General features: G+C 33.8%; 1 protein-coding gene across 2 annotated transcripts in view; it reads left to right on the top strand.

Moving 5' to 3' along the window:
• LOC149804650 (U4/U6.U5 tri-snRNP-associated protein 1-like) overlaps positions 1-18,614 on the top strand; it is a 71,974-nt gene extending 53,360 nt beyond the window's left edge. For both annotated transcript variants that reach the window (XM_089942841.1, XM_089942833.1), the window contains exons 16-21: positions 3,675-3,782; positions 5,137-5,218; positions 8,330-8,423; positions 10,657-10,885; positions 14,626-14,741; positions 17,321-18,614. In XM_089942841.1, the coding sequence (XP_089798967.1) occupies positions 3,675-3,782; positions 5,137-5,218; positions 8,330-8,423; positions 10,657-10,885; positions 14,626-14,741; positions 17,321-17,351 (660 nt within the window). In that variant the 3' untranslated portion in view covers positions 17,352-18,614. The remainder of the gene's footprint in view (positions 1-3,674; positions 3,783-5,136; positions 5,219-8,329; positions 8,424-10,656; positions 10,886-14,625; positions 14,742-17,320) is intronic.
• The last annotated feature ends 1,685 nt before the right edge of the window (positions 18,615-20,299 follow it).

The following is a 20,299-nucleotide window of genomic DNA, read 5'->3' as shown; positions in this document are numbered from 1 at the left end:
AGATGTATATCAGCTTGGTTATATATTATGTTGTTATGAAACAATATAAGTCATGGAACTTACTCCAGTCAGCAGTGTGCCAATATTATGATAATCAGGATAATGTTCATTGATGAATTTCTAGTGATGATTGAGACTTGCTGGACTTTAATCAGTTGATTTTGTTAATACTTTACTCCGATTAAGAACATGATATCTACCATGGTTTGTACATGAATTATTTGGACAGTAAGAAAAGTGCATTATTTTCAATATCATTGATAGTACATCAGAGAGCAAGGGTGAAACAAGTTCACAGACCTCTGCTCCTGGTTTTGGATTTTCTCAGATGGTGTCATCACCAATAAATCCACAACAGCAGGCTGACTGTACCAGGAAACTCATTCTGTTGGATTCAGCTTTTTACCTTGTTCTTATTGCCCTCGGTCTTAAATTGAAGTTGCACGTTTTGGAGTTGACATCTCATAAACCTTCTATGATGAAACATAATGCAAAAGCTTTATCCCTTTGTCTCTCCACTCCCAGATAAGAAATCCAGACCAGTCAGCACCATTGCCTTTGACCTGTTTTCCTTTAACCTAAACAGTCATGTAGCAGATGGTGTTCTCTCTCTTCTCTGTTGTCCCAGTTTTACAGAAAGTGAGTGATTTGAAATGCTGTCTAGGCCCAATTGATCTTCTAAATTGGGTAGGAAAATCATGGATGAATGATTTATTGAACTTAACAATGAGATTCCCATGGAAATCTTACCTTCTCAAACAATTGTGAATGCAGGTTCTCTGTCCATACCTCAAGATGCTGAACCAGCACACTTGGCTCACATCAAACAGCCCTCAGAAGAAAAAGTTTCTCAGAACAAGTCTTGTACAGATTTACTCTTGCAAGGAGACCCACAATTTATTAAAACATGGGGAATTTAAGAGTTTTTCTCTCAGTGGTATGAGCAGAAACACATTCCCTCAAGCCTTTGTATCACAGTTTGCTAACTTCTTCTGAGTTCTCCAAATAGAAAGTTTTCTCAAATATCTTTTAAGGGCAGCCACTTCACAATCCTAAGCATGTTTAAACATCAGGAAGGGAGAATATAGACCAGAATAAAGACTTTTTTGATCTTTTACTGTTGTGTCCAAAGGCTTAGGCCTTTCACCAGAAAGGGAACCCTTCCATGCACTCAGACATGGTTGAATAAAGCATTTTTGTGAACCAATGTCTAGATCTTCATTGACTTACAAACCTGCTTCCTATCTAGCTGCAGCAGATACGTGTCTTGTCAGTTTTGTTGTCAGCTGCCTTGACAGTTCTGCCATGACATGTCATGTTTGCTCAACATCTCTGTTTTCCCTTCCAAGAAAAGGCTCCTGTTCATGGATACTATTCTCTTTGAAATCCCTATCTTCACTGGACCCTTCACTACCTAGGCATCTACAGGACCCAGTCGATGGGAACCATGTGACCTGAGCTGATAAGAAGAGGGAGATATTGTTTTCTTTTTCAACCACTTATGAAGAAGTGGCAGTGTTTCTGCTCGTGTTTTCCTGAATAGAAAGGGTTATCCTCTTCATTTAATAGGAACTAATTTAGGATGATTGCCATCTTGTATATATCAGATGATGAGGTTAGTGCAGTGGTACATTAGGACAGACTTAAAGTGAAACTGTCATCTGACTCAACAGTATCCAAGCCATGTGATGGAGAGAGTTAAGGCTTTCTTTAGCCTTTATCTCCAAGACCTTTTATCTAAAGTCCTCATTTTGTGCTGGTGGGACCTCTAGCAATTGCACAACAAGCTACCATCCCATGTCATCCAAAAGCTTATAAATGATCTGGTCACTCTACTTCACTACTTAGCTGTATTTTGGGGAGGAAAATTTTTCTACAAGCCACATTGAGGCATATCTGTATTCTAACTCAACCCCATATCAATCATGAGATTTCAAGTTGCTTAATGTACATTAGGGAAAACCAAGATTCTTCAGGTTAAGAGAGTGTAACTTCCTCCATAGTTTGTCTGTCCTCAAATGTGTTATGATCAGATAAAATATCTAAAGAAAAAACATTTAAAAAAAAGTAAAGTCTGTTTCTTTAATGGTACTTAATTGATAATTAATATAGGCACATTCCCCCGTCTGCTGTCACTTACATTAAAACATGAATTTGTAATACACTACAGTAGTAACTGACATTTGGCACCAGTCCCTCTATCCAAGGGAAAATCACGATGGAGAGGCAAATCATAGAACTTTTGTTTCTAAAAACAAGCTTGCATTTGCAAGGTAATAGCTATACTCCTAATGTATTAAAAGCAGTTAAATAATGCTGAAAAATATTTTACTCCACAAATTGTTTCCGTGCAATTTCTTTTTAGAGCTGAATGTTAACATCTTTTTACCAGCTTTGACAGATTTGCACATTAACTTCCAAAAGCTGATTTTTGAGCTTTTCAGTTTAATGGAAGTATTGTAAACTTATCAGTTCATTAGACTGAAAGAAAGTGGTCAGAAATTGAAATAATTGGAACATATCTAGCACCAGTAAATTACACATGTAATCAATTCAGTTACAGTGGGAGAGAGGAAAGTCAATATATTTAGTTATTGTACATTTTAATAAATTACTTTTTAACTACTGTCAGTCAGGTGTCGTTATAAAGTCACATATATTTCTATATAATGTCTGTAATATCAGTTACATGGTGTTTGATTCTTTATGACTAAATTGCACTTAATTGTATTATAAAATGCCAGATTATCAATTAACTGTAATTATTTAAAAATAAATCATTAATTACAAGTAATAATGATTACTTAAATATAATATCTCCAGGTCTGAATAAGAGTGAATCTGTTTGGTTGTTATTAACTCCCCTGGTTGTAAGTCAAGTGAGCTAATGTTATGGCTTTTCATCCACTGTGCAGCATCCAGCCATAACAGTCACTCTTTTCAACTTCTCAGCAACAGCTAGATCAATTAGGACAAAATTTCACAAGAATCATCCAACAACTTCCTCTCCAAACCACGGCAGATCCTTTCAGTTTGAAATAATTCATGCTAATCTATCATTAAATATGGTCACCAGTACTGTAAATAGTAAAGAATTTCAGATGACTTTTGTCAAGAACTACTTGACTAATTGCAACCATATTTTGCATGGGCTGACATGAAGGATTTTCAGATTTGAAATTATGATATTTGGTTGTCTAAAGACAGGAATTATTTTCAAGAAATATTGTACCAGTCTGAGCCAAATTTTGCATGGAGAATTCTGACATAAATGGCTTCCAAATTTATACAATTGATGTTGATCATTAGTCAAGTAATTTCCTTCTCCCAGATTTGGGGCCCAAAGTGGCCTAGTGGTTTAAAGTACTCACCGTCGAGGATCACTGCCATCTCACCTCTGTCTGTGTGGGTTCGAGTCACAGGCTCGACCAATGTGGGTACATGAGAAAACTTAGAAGATGAGCAACATGAGGCCCATTTTTGGGGCTTGTTGTAGTTTGGTCTTGCATAAAGGTTGGTAGGAATTAGAGGTTTTGCATTATTTTTATCTTGCCTATGATTGTTTAAACAAAATGACATGTAGTACTTACTAAAGCAGTAGTTCTTTATGGCTGTCACACATGCTGGACTGTTCACAGAATACTGTTTTTATGTGCAGCTTGTTGATTTTTCAGGACTTTGAGCAGGAATTGATAGAACAGAGGAGACGACAAGAAGAAGAAGAGGAGAAAAACACAGGCTGGAATGAGGTGGAGATTGATGAAACACCAGTTACTATTGAGGTAAATTTTCAGGCTATTGACTTTCATGTCTTAGTAAAATATATAACTGTTCTCCTTTCATTACAACACCTTTCACTATGATGCTGTTCTGGACAAAATAGGCTCCAAATTCCCCTTTAAATCATTCACGTAAACAATTCCTACTTTTGCATATTCATGAACTTGAGATTTATGAAATTACGATTTGGTATTACCAAAATTAAATTTTCCCCCAAAATGTATTTCATAAGATTTACTGCACAATCATCAAAACTGAATGGATTGTTAAGTAGATTTTACAGGTTAATATTTTGGTTTGGTGTTTTATGACACATTAACACGAGTGGGTTATTTAGTACCAAGGTCATTGGAATAAAATGCTTTCTATTTTAACAGATTTTTATAACTTATTTCCTAAATTCTGGTTGATCAATGCTGCATTCGGTATGAATAATACACCTCAAGTGACCTGACAAAAGTTAATCATATGGGGAGGTAGCAGAAAAAGGGAGGTATGGAAAAGTTGATCCTTAAGGGAGGTAGCTTGACACAGGGAAGTATGGAGATGTTAGTCATTAAAGGAGGTAACTGGTTATGGAATTACGGAAATGTTAATTATGGGGGGAGGTAGCTCGGAACAGGGCAGTAATGAAAAGTTAATAATATTGGGAGGTAGCTGTACACAGGACAGTATGGAAAAATGAATAATTAAGAGAGGTGGCTGGACACATGGAATTATGGAAATGTTAATTATATGGGGAGGTAGCTGGACACAAGAAAATGTGAAGATGTTACTCATTAAGAAAGGTAGCTGGATAATTTGAGCACATAAAAAAGCATCACAAAGCATAAAATGTGCAGCATTTTTATTAGAGACATGCTTGAAAATGTTATATTTGTCAAAGGGTAAAATTAGAACATAAACTGTAATGAAACATTATTTACAGATATCCACATTTTAAAATTAATAATGATTGGCAGGGGCACTGTATGGCAAAGGATGGAACTTACATGATTTTTAAAACAAATGTTTACAAAGAATTTTCTGTATATCCTAAATTTAAAAATCTGATTCATGCTATAGGTTTGTTGCCATTCAGAACTAGAATCCAGCAAACAAATTGGAGAATGTTTTAGTCTGACTTAAATTTGACTAAGCTTATGAATTAAAGTTTTAGACATCTTGGTGAAATTATGGAATGGTCACAATTTTTGAAAAATTTAATTTTGCAGTATATAATAACATAATTGGAGAGGACACTCACAAAGTTCAACATCAGAGTTTCCAGATTTTAAATTTCTGCAAAGATAAAAAGCATTAGATTGCAGTATACCATGTATCCAGAAAAATGCATTAAATTTGGGTTCTTTTCAGGGAGAAGAAAAACCAGTTCTTGATGATGAACCTGTAGTTAACCAAGGAGTAGGGGCAGCCCTACAACTTGCTGTCAAAAAAGGTACTGTAGAATGTCAATTCCAAATTTTGAAGTTGTTTGATCTTTATTTTATGATGCTTGTCTAACATGCTCACAAAATAAAATGCCTTTGACAGTTCCCATGTTGGTGATGGGATTCTATTTCAGAGGGAGTAAACAGGAAAGGAACTAAGGTCTTAAGTTTAATGTGTTTATTTGGTCAAGGTCTTGAATTTAATGTGTTTATTTGGTCAAGGTCTGCAGTTGAACATGACTTAAATATGAGTATATACAGTACATCGGATGGACTCAATTACACTTACCCACTGGACTGGAGTATCCTGAACTTGTTCTGGTCTGTTTTATCCTGCTGGTGGATAAAATCAGATTTATTTACAATAAGTTACTGATATTCGTGTATAATATATACCAAATATCTTTATGGTGTCATTTATATCAGTTATAGTTTGCTGGTATCAGCTATAGAGAAAATTCACCTTGGTTGTGTTAAACTTTGCTGGCTCTGTGTGTAGAGAAAATTCACAATTTCTGGGCAGAATAAAAGAAATGTAACCCTTAGGGGACAAAACCTTTGACCTGGCAAAAAGTATATCTTCTTGGGTACCTCTCAGAGAGAGGACTCTATTAAATTGTCAAGTCACACAACTTACACTGTCATATTCATTGTTGAACATAGGGTCCAAGTCCTGGGCACACTGCCTTACCTACCCTCCAGATTTGAGAAACATGCAACATTTCAGAGTGACAAAGGAAAATAATAGTAAATAATACATGTACAATGTTACAAAAATGAGTTAATCTTATTTGTTTCAATAGTTTTGCCACCTTTACTTTGTGGTCTGCTCTTTACTATTGTATTTCATTGGACACTTTCATTATTCCAATGAAAATTTTAGCATACCTTCAACTCATGAAAACATTAATATGTTTGAGTATCTGGTCAACCAGAAATGAGCTGCACCAATGAATTTTCCATTCCAGATCTTTTTCTTTTTTAACTTTACACTCATTATCTACCAGCATTTGTTTACTAAATATCTATGTTTTCTGAATTACTTTTCTTTACAAACAAACCGTTCTGGTGGACTAGTGGTTAGAGCATCTTCCTCAGTTGCAGGAGACCAGGTGTTTGACCCTGGCTGAGTCATATCAAAGACTTATAAATTGGTATTAACAGCTGCCTCAATAAGCAATCAGCATTAAGAGGCTAGTGTTAGGACTGGTCAGTCTGGTGTCAGAATAGTGTGACTGGGTGGGACATCATGCTAAATGTCTGCAGCATGATGCACCAGTGGTTGACATCACTATAACCTGCCTCACTGCAGACATCATAGTGATATGACTGAAAAATTGTTAAAGCTACATTAAAAATCTAATTCACACAACTCACATTCATTGCGGCTACAGGAATGAGGACACTAGAATCAATGCTGGAATGTAGGGATGTGCATTGATTTTTATGCATTACGTCCATTGTATGCTTGATATTTTCCCTTTTTGTGTATATACATCTTTCTGTTAATCTTCTGCGTGTATACCCACCATCCATCCACGATGCATGCATGGAAAATGTTCAATCTATGATGACTGTACTGTATTTTACACCGGAATAATGATGACTGTACTGTATTTTACACTGGAATAACGATGACTGTACTGTATTTTTTACTGGAATAATGATGACTGTACTGTATTTTACACCAGAATAATGATAACTGTACTGTATTTTACACAAATAATGATGACTGTACTGTATTTTACACAGAAATAATGATGACTACTGTATTTTATACCGGAATAATGATGACTGTACTGTATTTTACAAAGGAATAATGATGACTGTACTGTATTTTACACTGGAATAAGATAAGTATTGGTGTGGTGTAATGAGTCTCACAATAAAGATCAGAATTTGTGGGTAAAAACTAAGAAAGCATTGCTCCAACCTAGAAAATGCTAATACTTTCTATTTAATTTCTCAGTACCATCCCAGAATAGTACGTTTCCACAGCAATTACGTTTCCTGAGTAACAGGTAACCTAAATTAGGGAACTAAGGAGTTAGTACAGGGGACAAGATCTATGATCTTCAACATAAATGAATTGTCAAACATAATTGCAATGCTAATCAGTTTTATTTTTAAGTTGTTATATCTTTAATGATGACAAAATCCATTTCTTATGTAACTGTTATGAAAAAATAGTTTTGATGGTTATTTCTCCAAGTACATTATTTTGAGCAACATATTGACAAATATAAAAGAAATTCCATATGGGCTGTTCTGGTAAAACCTACATGGGACACAAGGACTTTCAACATAGTAGTCACCTGTAGATTCAATTTAGAATTTTGTATTGTTTTCATATGTACTCTTTGAGTAATTAGTCAAATATATTTTTAAAAAGCTGCCTTCCCTGGGTGCAGTATATGTTTAAATGGAACCACCCTAAAGATATAAAATATCATACTGTTTATTTTATGATGCAAGGCAATTCAAATTTTTCAGGTCTTGCATGTTACCTGCATAAACTATTCCTAACAGAATGCATTGCTGCCACAGCTGTCACAACACAATAATTACCAATGATTCACAACTGAATTATATTTCCTTAATTCGCTGGCTACATTTCTTTAAAATGACGTTGATTTTCAACTAAATTGTTTACAGATCTGGTGTGAATAGTGTTTTATATCTTAGTGATGAAAGTGCATGAAAAAAATATTTTAAACAAATGTTTGCATTCAGTTATAATGCAAAAATAACTTGAATCTTATCATAGGTTGAGAGAAGAAGATCAAATCCACTATAGAAACATGATTTGTATTAAATCATAGTTTTGATGACCCATATCTTTGAACTGTTAAGATAATGATATATCCATATATTTAGACCATTTTACTTAGGGCTATTCAGTTTAAAAATACATGATGGTAGCCAGGGATGGCAGTTTGAATGTGCCTTCCCTGGGTCCCAAAATGTTTGACTGGAACAGCCCATATTTTCATCTCAAGTTTGGGCTAAATAGTTTTATCAGCAATAAATGTTATTAATGGCAGATTGAATAATGTCAGGTTTTATATATTACTTTTATATGGGTTTCTCTTTTCTAATGTTTTATTCAACATGAACAGGATACATGCAGAAAGAACTGGAGAAAAAAACACCTGGCATCAAGAACACATACATGTTGGCTCAGAATTATTCTATAGAAGACAAGAGATATGAGTGAGTTTTTTTACATAGCTTTTTATTCCTCACCTGCAGCAGGGCATGTTAATTTGCTTAATTTGCTTCTAAGAGTATACCAGCATACCCCAGGCTAGCTTGTTAATAGAGACATATTACACAATAAGTTTCATAAAATATGATGGTCATTTGTAGATGATTTGAATAGATTTTTAAAAACATGAAGCATATTATATTGTCCATGTCCATCAAGCTATCCAATGTCAGATAATTTTATTGATTGAAACTAGATTTGTCCTAGGAAATAATATCAGAAAAATTTCATTCAAGCTATACTTCTACTTTCCTCCATCAAAATTTGAGTTAAAGCAATTGTTTGAATTTGATGTTTGTTTTTATCATGTTTTTGTTTTATTGTGAATTTGTTATTTTTATTGGAGTACCAGTTTTTTCGTGGATCATGGTAGCCACAAGCTGTACTATGTAAAACAAAAAGTTATTCTTATCTAGAAATAATATGACCCATTCCAGAATTGACGTATCAAGAAAAGGTCATTTTCCGCCAAACCACAACAATTGATGTCCTTAAAAATAAACACATTCAGAGTATCACTAATTTGTTTTTTTCTGTGATAACACTTAAAAGACATAATTAATTAATTGATCAGAAGCTGATCTTTGTATTTTGAACCAAAATTGTTCAGTTTCATCATTTTCATATTAATGTCCTCTGTTGTAATAAACAGAAAAAACTTTAAACAGCCTCTTCTCTAACGACACTCAACAAAATTTGACCAAATTTCACAAAAAGCATCCAGACATAGAGGACTTTCATGTTTGCTGATGATCGCCATAAAATATGGCTGCTTTCACTAAAACAAAATGCTCGACTTGCCAGTGTGCCTATTTAAGTGAGGAAAGTGACATATGATTCATACTGTTGAGAGTAACATGAGATATATGTGGCAGTGATAGTACCTAAAAAAGTTTGTTTTTTCTTTTTCAACATTGTTCAAAGGATATTTATATTTCCATAAGGTATGGCTAACATCAATTTCCATTTTCACCAAAAAGTTTCATGTATATTTGTTTGGCACTGACCTGCATGAGAGAATCTCGCCAGATTCACTCCCGCCTTATGATCTCAAACATCAGTGACAGAACAGAAATACATATGCAGGTGCATTAATGCCAGTCCCTCCAGCCACTTGTAGATCATATGGAATTAACCCAACAAATCCAGTCCCTCCAGCCACATGTAGATCATATGGAATTAACCCAACAAATCCAGTCCCTCCAGCCACATGTAGATCATATGGAATCAACCCAACAAATCCATTCCCTCCAGCCACATGTAGATCATATGGAATCAACCCAACAAATCCAGTCCCTCCAGCCACATGTAGATCATATGGAATCAACCCAACAAATCCAGTCCCTCCAGCCACATGTAGATCATATGGAATCAACCCAACAAATCCAGTCCATTACAACTGGATAAGTAAAATTTAGTTGGATTGACAGAAAAACAAAATTCTCCATTCCAGACCAAATGGAAAAGTTGTTTCATTGTGCAATCATTCACATTATGACTCCAAATTTCAGTTTTAAGTAGACAAAAATGAGGGTTCTTTTTTTAAATGAATGGCTTAACACGCATGAATACTGTTATTCTGTATTTGTTGAACTACAGTTGTGTATTTACTTAGGAATCCAGCAGAAATTCATCTACTTTGATTTTTGCAATGTGTTGTTTTTATTGTTCAGCCTTAGACACTAAAGCAAAATGAGCATTCAATATAAGGTTAAGCAATCCTGAAAAACTTTGCCAATAGCAAATACACAAAAACATTCTTTGCCTTTTGAGAAAAACTTTTCAGGAAATGTAAAGTATATAAATACAAGCATCAGGTTAAATTTGGATTACACTGTTAGAATGATCCAAATACCTATAACAGAGCAGGCAACCAATATGTCAGTAAACCATTTGGCTTTATGGGGTACACAGCAATATTGAAGTGTGCGAACAGGAAATTTTTGTTGAAAAAATGCAGAAAATATTCTTAGCCAATTAAAATAGTTGGTTATTTTTAATAAACTAGTCAGTTATTAATTAATTAGTTAAACTAATTAGTTTTAATAAACTAATCACCAATATTTAAATATGAACCACATTCCCAATACTAATGAGTTGAAGTGTAGCAAATTTGGATGCCTTACAGAAGTAAATACATTAGTAAAATTAAATATTTGCTCAATCTATGTTTTCCAGTGACCTAGATGAGAAGTACAAGAGGAGGGAACGCCACATTGGTGGGGCTCTGGTGGAATTTAAGGAGAAGGAGGGATACAAACCTGAGATCAAGTTAAATTATAATGATGATACAGGTCGTATGCTAAGTGAAAAGGAAGCCTTCAGGCAACTTTCACATAGATTCCATGGCAAAGGCTCAGGGAAAAAGAAAACAGAAAAGCGAGCAAAGAAATTAGAAGAGGAATCGGTAAGTAATGTCTTCTTTGTCAATACATTTTCTGATTTGTAGTATATGGCAAAATTGTCCTTGTATTCTATAAAAGATCTTTCTCAAAATCTGTAGTAGATCAAGATGATTGACAAAGTAGAGTGTGATAAAGAATTAAAGATGGTTTAATTTAATGTGGAATAAATTGGAGAGAGTACTTTATGTGTCCTTTCCCCTTATCAACCACCATTCATCCAATTTGTCAGAAATTAAAAAATAATGACTTGCTTTCCAGATAATTTATAATCAGTTTGATTAAATGTGGTATAAAGGTACATAATGCATCCTTCTCTGGCTACTTGATGTGTCCAGTATAATGTTTACAGTTTTCCTCTGCTAGGACATAATGTTGTTGCTAGCCAGTCTTGTGCTGATAAGCTTGAACTAATTTTAGATATGTTATCCCATGCAACAGTCAGGTGGCTGAATGAAGACATATGATCAGACTATGAGTCAGTATTGCTATGTTTGTAGAGCTTTCAAAGATGTATTTTCAATGTGGATTGTATATTGCAAAACTGCCAGCCACCCCACATTTCAACATGTCACATTGGTTGACTTCATATATAATATATTAGTTGGTTGAGCATTATTCATGGTGTGCAGCTGAAAAATAACATTTTCCCCAAATATCTTGTCCAGAAGATTAATACACATAGTGTGTTTTGATGCACCTGTTACAGTCATTCATCATTGCCAGTGGGAATGTGCTAGATGAACTTGGCTGCAATATATACTTGCAAAATATTACGTCTATGCTACTTATTACTTCCAAAACACATTTTAACAACTTTTATGAATATTTATGTATGATAAATATTACCTCTTCAATGGTATTAACTTAAAATGATGCTGAACTTTCATTATTATGACTGAAAAAGTGGTGAAGATGTTCTTTTTTTAGAGGTAAAAAAAAATCAAGTTTTTGCAACTTTTCTTCAGTGCATGGTCTGGATAGGAGATTTTTAAAGTCAAACTGTATGGATATAAATAATCAGATAAAAACCAGTTCACAGGCCTTAGCGTGCACTTGCCTGAATTAAATCATTAAAAATGTTTAAAATAAAACAATTGTACAGATGGGGAAAAATATTACTAAAGTGCAGAAATAAAGCCATATAAAAACATGTATATGCTAACTAGAAAGTTATTGCTCATACTGATTTAATAACTTAAAGGGAAAAGTCGGATTTTGTTTTATTGATATAGTATTAAGGAGACAGTGAATTACATATGCACCACACTTGAATGCAAATTATTTTGTAATTCTGTGAAATGAATCACTTGAAGCTGTCTTATTATCACTGTCACTGTTGGCTGCCATTAGAGACAGGCCCCAATCTCTGAATTTCATTTTGTTTAAAATGGCTTCATGTACATTGTAAATCTGTTGAAACTCATGATTACAGTATTCCATTCTGAACATCGCAAGCTATTTACCTACTAGTCATCCTGATGCTGTGGCTAATTTAGGAATAAATGGTTTTAAATTTCAGACCAGATTTAAAAAAAAAAATGTGCAAGTGATAGTTTCAGTGATCATAGCATCATTTTTTTACTTTCACTAGGTTTAGAAATCTTCTTGGGTTGATGAATAAGGTGCATGTGAATTATAAGTAAACACAGCTCAATCTTTAGTGTAAATTTTCTTAATTTTATGAAAATATTTTATGAACAGCATTTTTAGCTGTAGTGTATATTGCACTGTAGTGAACACAAACTTACCTCGTGACACTATGTGACATTCTTAAATCCACTGATACTTTCATATCATCTAAACACTCTACCTCCACAATATGGTGGCACAGAAACTGTGAAAATTTGAGTAGACATCTGCCAGGTACCTGTAGATCTTAAAGATCATCATCAGTTACCCAGGTATCCAATCAAAGAGAAATTGTATTAAATGTGTACAAACCTGTAGTGCTTTACTGTAGGTTGATGGTGGCATGATTGGATTACAAAAGCGTATTTTTTCAGTTGTTCGAAGTGTAGTAGTCAGGGTGTATTTTCATGTCAGATATGTCTGAAGGGGTGACTTGTTGTCTGTGAGAGTTGCATTTTGCAATAATAAAAAGCCCAACTGGATGGAAAGGTAAATATGACATAGACGTAAAATATACTTGTATTACTGAGTGGAATATGTGACAAAATTTTACTTTCAGTTTGTTCTAATTAAATCCACTAAAATCCATATTACTTAAGTCCTTTTATATGATAAATCTATGAATTCAATTATAGGTCACATAGCGGTATAAAAATAGTACTTATTTTATTACATGGGTTATTATCAACAGGCAGGTACCTGGGTACAGTTCTAGTTGGAGCAAACCACATTTGTAGAAACAATTGACTTTTGGATTGGAACTAAATTTTTCTGTAAGCATGAGCATTTCCAAACTTCATGTACATTATTTTCATAGATTTTCACCATGATCACTTAAAAATTATTTTGAACTGGTTTTTTTTCTCACCCTGATGATATGATATTGCAATGATATTGGCAGCAAGGACTGCATCCAAGAAACATGATAGTAATTGCTGTTTAATTTGGAAAATGGCCATTTCTACAAATCAGATATGGAATTATCAAATTCCAGGTTTCTTAATAAAGTAACTGTTCCTACATCTGCTGGAACTGGGATCATATTGGATACAAGTAAAGTGAGATGGAAGTTTACATCTACTGATTTATCCAGGCTTCTTCTGGTTCATAAAATGTGCTGTGCTAATTCACGAAATAATTTTAATTGGGTAATTTTAAAGGTTGATTTTGTCTGATTTTATGCTAGACCATGAATTACTGGATTTTCTTAGGGAAATAATCATGATAATTCATTGGAGTGAAATGATATCATATTTTCTCATTGCCCATCAATAGACATTGATAACATTAGGACCAAGAAATTTAAAGTGATTTGATCGATGCTTGCATTGTCAAGTGGTAGGTATCTCTGTTTCCCACTGAAGATGAACCAAGTTCAAATCCAACAAGATTAGTCGTTTTTTTTTTTTTTTTTTTTTTTACTTTAAGTTGAGAAGAAGAAACACATAAATATTTTATTTCTGTGTGAATATTCACAAAACAGCAGAACATAAACGGTAAACTGCTGACACCTTGTGGGATCTAGTAAGAAATCTGCTACATCAGTCTGTTATATTGATAGATACATTTGAGCATAACATAAAAAGAAAATTTGCTTGCTACAAGTGTATGTTTGTGATTGTGATTTGGATTTATAACATAGCTTTATCAATTTTTAAGTCTTATAACTATAATGTCTGCATTGAGGCATTTATAGTGATGTCTAATACTGGCACATCATGCTGCAGACACAATATCATGACACCAGGCCAACCAGTCCTAACACTAACCTCTTAATGTTGAGTGCCAAGTGTACCATTTTTCTAAGTCCTTGGTATGATTCGGCGAGGGTTTGAACCCGCAACCTCCTGTATCCAAGGTGAATGCTCAAACCAGTTAGGCCACCGGAGCAATCTTGCTTGCTACAAGTGAATGATAGATATATTTCACCCGTTCGATGAAATATATCTGCTATTCACAAATTTCAAGCAAATATCCTCTTTATTTGTTACTAATCTGCTACTATAGGAGAAAATTATAATAATTAAAGAAATATTTGTAAAGTGTACTGTTTCAATCTACAAGGCAGCACCACTTGTAATAATGATGACAATTCTTACAATTTTGATTACAGCTGATGAAACAGATGAGCTCTACAGACACCCCTCTTAACACTGTTGCCTTACTCAAAGAGAAGCAAATACAAGAAAAAACACCCTACATTGTGCTAAGTGGAAACAAGGGGTTCACGTATGTATACTCCCATGCATAATTTATTTCCATTAATTGTAAAAAGGATAAGGAGGCTGCAAACTAAGTAGACAAGCCTTCATTGCCTGTTTTTGTACCTTTACAAATAGCTTTTCCTGTCCAAAAATTAGGTGTCAAAGCTGCTATACATATGTTAATTTCAGTTTTGGTTTAATTTACATGATGTTTGCAATGTTGTTGCAGAATAATCAAATTTTGAAACCAGACACATGGGAATATTTCAAAATCACAAGAGTTACAGATTTTTCAAAATTGGAAATTTGCAGAAGTATGGTTTATTTCATTGATTATTTTGCCATTTGTTTACATTCCTATGCTATCAGTTACAGATCATAGGAAAACAAACTTGAGCAGTTACAGTGGCTGCACTAACAAAGTTAGACTTAATGTTAAGGTTTTTGAAATGTTTGTAACATATAGGGAGGGATGAAAACAGGTGAGAAATTGCACCGTGTAGAACCTTGTTACCTTAGGTCAATTTATATCACAGAATTTATACTGCTGTGCAATTATTGTTCCCTGCCTTTTCATGAAAAAATGGGGGACACAGGATCTACATTTAGTCCTTTATCCATTCATAAGGTTTGTTTCTTTTCTTTAGCTTTAAAGTCATTTGATATTAAGGGATGAAACTTCGTGTACTTCATCATTAGAAGATGCATCTTGGACCTAATTATCATCAAGGTCAAAGCTCAATATTTCATGTTTCCTAACATTCTCATTTTCACTCGATAACTTGATAGACATTGAGATACAAGAATTAAATTTGATATTCTAATTTAAAGGTGTCTCATGTACCTTATTAGGATTCTTATCTTCATGGTCAAGGTAACTGTTTAGTATCTTAAGTTTCCATTCCACTATAACTTCAGAGATGTTGGAGATTTGGGGATGAAACTTCTTTTACTTTTATATAATCATTAGAAGATGTGTTTCATATTGGGGGTCTTATTTTGAAGGATGGATCATGCCTCCTTATATAAAGTTTTCCCTCCCCATTTCTATTCTGTTCTATAATGTTTTAGATTAAGGGATGAAACTTGGTACACTTATGCATCATCATTACAAGGTATGTTGCCTACCACATTAGGAATCATATCTTTATGATCAGGTCAGAACTAAACATTTAACTCACACTTTCCCTTCTGACTTATAACTTCAGAGTTCTTAGAGTTTTATGGATGAAACTTATATATATTTTAATTAGTTGTGTGTTATGCATTATATTGGTGGTCCTATCTCCAAGGTCAAGGTCACTGGTCAGGAGTTCAGGGTTTTCTCAGCACACTTTTCTTCCATCTCCATAAGTTTTGACCTGTTTCAGCTTTAGGGATGAAACTTAATATATTTTGTACATTTTTGTCAGAAAGTTTCTCATGTACTTCATTGTGGTCACATCTTCAAGGTCATAGGTCAGTACTTTTACTTTTGTATCACCCTTTCCTTTCCTCTCTATAGTTTAAGAGCCATTTGAGATTAAGAGATAAAACTTGGTTTACTTATAAATCATAATTAATAGGTGTGTTGCATACTGCACTGGTGGTCCTATCTTTAAGGTCATGGGTCAGTATTTTACGTTTTCTTTGATATTTTTGTTTCCATTCTGTAACAGAGCCATATGAGATTTAGGGATTAAACTTGCTGTATTTGTTAATGTAGCACATTTGGGGTCCTGTCTTCAGTGTTAAGGTCAATGATATATACAGTGTATTTTATGGATGCTTTTGTTTATTTTGTATATCTTAAAAGGCTGTTTGAGGGTGCATGGATAAACCATGGTATACTTGCACTTTTATGACTGCATATCATGTATCACAGTCAAGATTTTATCATCTAGGTCATTGATTAATTTCTTCACCTTTTTCTGCACTTTTCTTTGATATACAGACATGAAACTTCAGTAATTTCCATTGTGCTTTGTAACTGTAGCACTATCACAAGAGTCCCAGATAGATTGAATCATTTTAGATTTCTGGTGACCATGCCACATTTGGCTTGGTAAAGAAATACACTGGTTTTGTTGGTTTAAAATAATGTTTTACTTAAAAATAATGTTTTGTAGTTTAACATTTTGTAAGAAAAAATTCTCTTAGAATACTTGCAGTAGACAATTACGTCATGAATCATTATGTCAATTATTTTAATACAAGAAATATACAAGAAGACTGCGTTTGAAATCAATATGTTATGTGTAGAAAAATAAAATAAACTGACATTAGTAAATTTTGAAGTAATAGTACACATTTAGACCTTGTTGGACTCGTTACCCAAATTGTGATATACTTGTTGATGTATCTGGGTATACAGGGTTCATGTATAGATGAACACATGCAGCTGAAATTGCAAAAGAAAGTGTTATTGAATATTAGATAAAACCTTTAAATAAATGTTCTTGAATCAATTTGTGCATTTTGTAATCGATATAGGCTGGATTTAAATTATTTTTAAAAATACATATTTAAAAATTGCTTTTCTCTAGGTGCATGATTAGGTTGCACATGAAATCATGTTGCATTTAAATTTGAATTAAATTGATGTCATATTTACTTTTTTTTCAGGAATACTATTGTAAAGGCAAACAGAGAGTGAAGAAGCTATCAGCAGTGTGTGGTGTATTTTTAATGGATGAGAATCTGGCATTCGGTTGGGATCATCTGAAGCCATTTAATTTACTGAAAAGAAAGCATGAATGTGTATAACTTTATTATTAGAGAACTGTTTGAGCTTGGACTTGCTCTGTCAATTTATTTACTAATACACAGTTGCTTCAAATTTTATGAGAAATGTGGCCATCAGCGTGGCATTTAACTCTAGTATCATGTTGTTAAATTACATTTCTGTAAAGTTTTTAATTAAGGCTGGTTTAATATATTTAAACAATAATATATTATCAGCTAGGTGTTATAACAAACTTAAAAGGTAAGGTTTAAATCACCCCAGAATTTATTTTAAAGGGACAGTGGAGTTTAACTGATTTTCATCCAAGAGCAATTGATGTCTCCATTTACTTGGAAATTTAAGAAAAAAATGTGCCACCTTGAAAGTTGGTGAAAGAGTAGGTTCCAAGTTTAGTCTGTATCATGTCAGAATAATTGTACAGCACCAAGGAACAATATTTGTCTAGCTTGTTTGCCATTTTATACCAAAAGGTACTGACTAGAAAAAAAACTGAACTTAAGTAAGGCAGGACATTTATTTTCGAAGATTGATATATATTATTCTCTAAGATACCTTAACTGATTTTTCACCAACAGAACTTCAGTCTGAACTGAAACTTAAGTTTGGAATCCAGCACTCTAACTGAATAAAATTTTTAGTGTCACTTAAATTCAATTCCACAGATTTGCTGAGTCCAGACTTAACCCTTCAAAATTGTGGATGAAATAGGGACCAGACCTTGATATCACCAAGAAAGTTTAGCCTGGACTTCATTGTAAAATCTTACCATTTTAATGTCTAAACTTTAAGTTGGACTAGTGGTTAACTAATCAAATGTCATTAATATTGGCTTAAACTGCTGCAGTTGAGTGGGCCAGTTTCTGTTCAGAAGCTATCTTATCGAGGTAAAGAGAAGAGTTCCTATATCACAGCCATTCTTTTTTTATAGGCAACTTCTTCATAGATCAGTATTCTAAAGTTAGTTAATATTTCTTTGAAAGTTAATCTGTAAGTATTGGTTAAACCAAGCACCATCTTATAATTGATATAATTATTGGTTAGAACAAGCACCATATTTTTTTTCATCAATGGATTGGACCATTTTTATAAATGTATCAGACTGGAGAGCCAAGAACTTGTTTAATTTTGCTGTGAGAGAGATGTACGAAATAAATTATGAAAAATTCTGAAAAACTGTTTATTCATATTTGTTTCTTTGCTTTCCCTTATCAGTTAGCAAATTCCAGTCCCTGTTGTGTTTGTATATCACATTGTCCATGCTCACCTGTTTTTCCTCAATCCTTAAATATATAGTACCCTTAGGGCTAAGTACTAAGAGATAAGGATGAACACACAGGTCAATGTCAGTTGAATATCGGAATTCGCCTTTCTGTGCCCAGTAAGTTTATAAAGTGATTATAGGGTGGGATTCTCAATAGTTTCCAGGTTATGACCCAAGAGTCACATTTATTTGCCTGTCATAGCTACAATAAGGAGAAATTTTCACCAAATTGTGTGAATTTTCATCTAAAACATTTTGGTTTGCTGTAGTTCCATCCCCCACCATAGAACACAACCCTAGCATCAAATCCTAAAGCCTGCCTGATTTGGTATCTACTCTGGTTTATTATATATACAAATGTAAGTCTGTTTTGGTGGTGGGGGGCAGGAATTGCTTTTTTTAAAATACATATTTATTGATTTGATCCTGCTCACAGGCCCCCAAAGCTGATCAAGGGATCTGGCTGTAAATTCTTTATTATAGTTTCCACATCATAATTTCTCATTTGATACACCAATTAGTCTCCTTAAACCTTTTAACATTGTATTTCACACAAGCCCTACCTCCTTGGGAATATCCATAATCCTAAAGGCAAAAATTATAAACCTGTCTGAAAACTCAATTTTTCATAGTTGTCTGTGGCATGTACTAATTTTCATTTATAAATGTTCAAAATTGTGGCAGTGATTGCACTTTTGCACAGTATTTGACCTTTACCACTTCCTGGGGTGGAAGGAGAGGTTGTACTACAGAGAAATCTGTCATGGTCATTTACATCGCTAGGGAAGTATTTATTAGGTCTCTTGAATTGTTGTCCAGTTCTGTGGTAGGTCTTAGCATAACAGACTGGTGGATGGCAGGATTAGCAGAGTCAATCACAATATCTCTGACACTTGATAGAAAGAAAGATAAAACTTGGTGATGACAAGTCATGATTTTTGTTAATAATTATATTCTAAGTTATCATTTACTCATAGTACTTGTGTTTGTGTGTATATATATATCTCAAGCCGTTGAGAGTACACACTACCAATTAAGGAGCTTTAATGGCTAACTTGGTAGAGCAACAGACCTATTATCCATGGGTGACGATTATGGTTATCAGGCCAGGACTGTCTGAATCACTTGTCTCATTTCATTCTGTTCTTGGGGAAAGGCACTTAGCTTCTATTTCTTCAGCTTAAGTTAGACTTGTTCAAGATGCTGTTGAAATGAAACCAACCAACCAAATGTCCATAAAAAGGTGTAGTTATGATGTCGGTCAGTCTATCCATCTATCTGTTATCTTGTTTTCTTAATGTACATGAACTTTAGTTTTACATCATCTAATCTACCTAACACAGACCAAAAGAGATCATGATTACTATTAATTGTTCATGTTGTGTGCAGAGTACTTGATTAATCACACTCCTGAAACGGGTGGTTGTGAGAGAGAGGGAGGGATTCATTATTATTATTATAATTATTAAGACCACCACAACAGCAATGTCCTTTTTTTCTATCAGTACTAAAGAACCATTTTTTTATCATTGTCAAAGAAATAGATAACCATAATGTCTGCAAGACCACCTTTCTATTTCATCATCTTTTCTAACCA

The sequence above is a fragment of the Sinohyriopsis cumingii genome, chromosome 2, assembly GCF_028554795.1.
Source record: "Sinohyriopsis cumingii isolate HCF-2022 chromosome 2, ASM2855479v2, whole genome shotgun sequence".
Classification (NCBI taxonomy): Eukaryota; Metazoa; Mollusca; class Bivalvia; order Unionida; family Unionidae; genus Sinohyriopsis; species Sinohyriopsis cumingii.
Note: the sequence above shows the minus strand (reverse complement) of the source record. Positions and strands in the feature narration are given on the sequence as shown.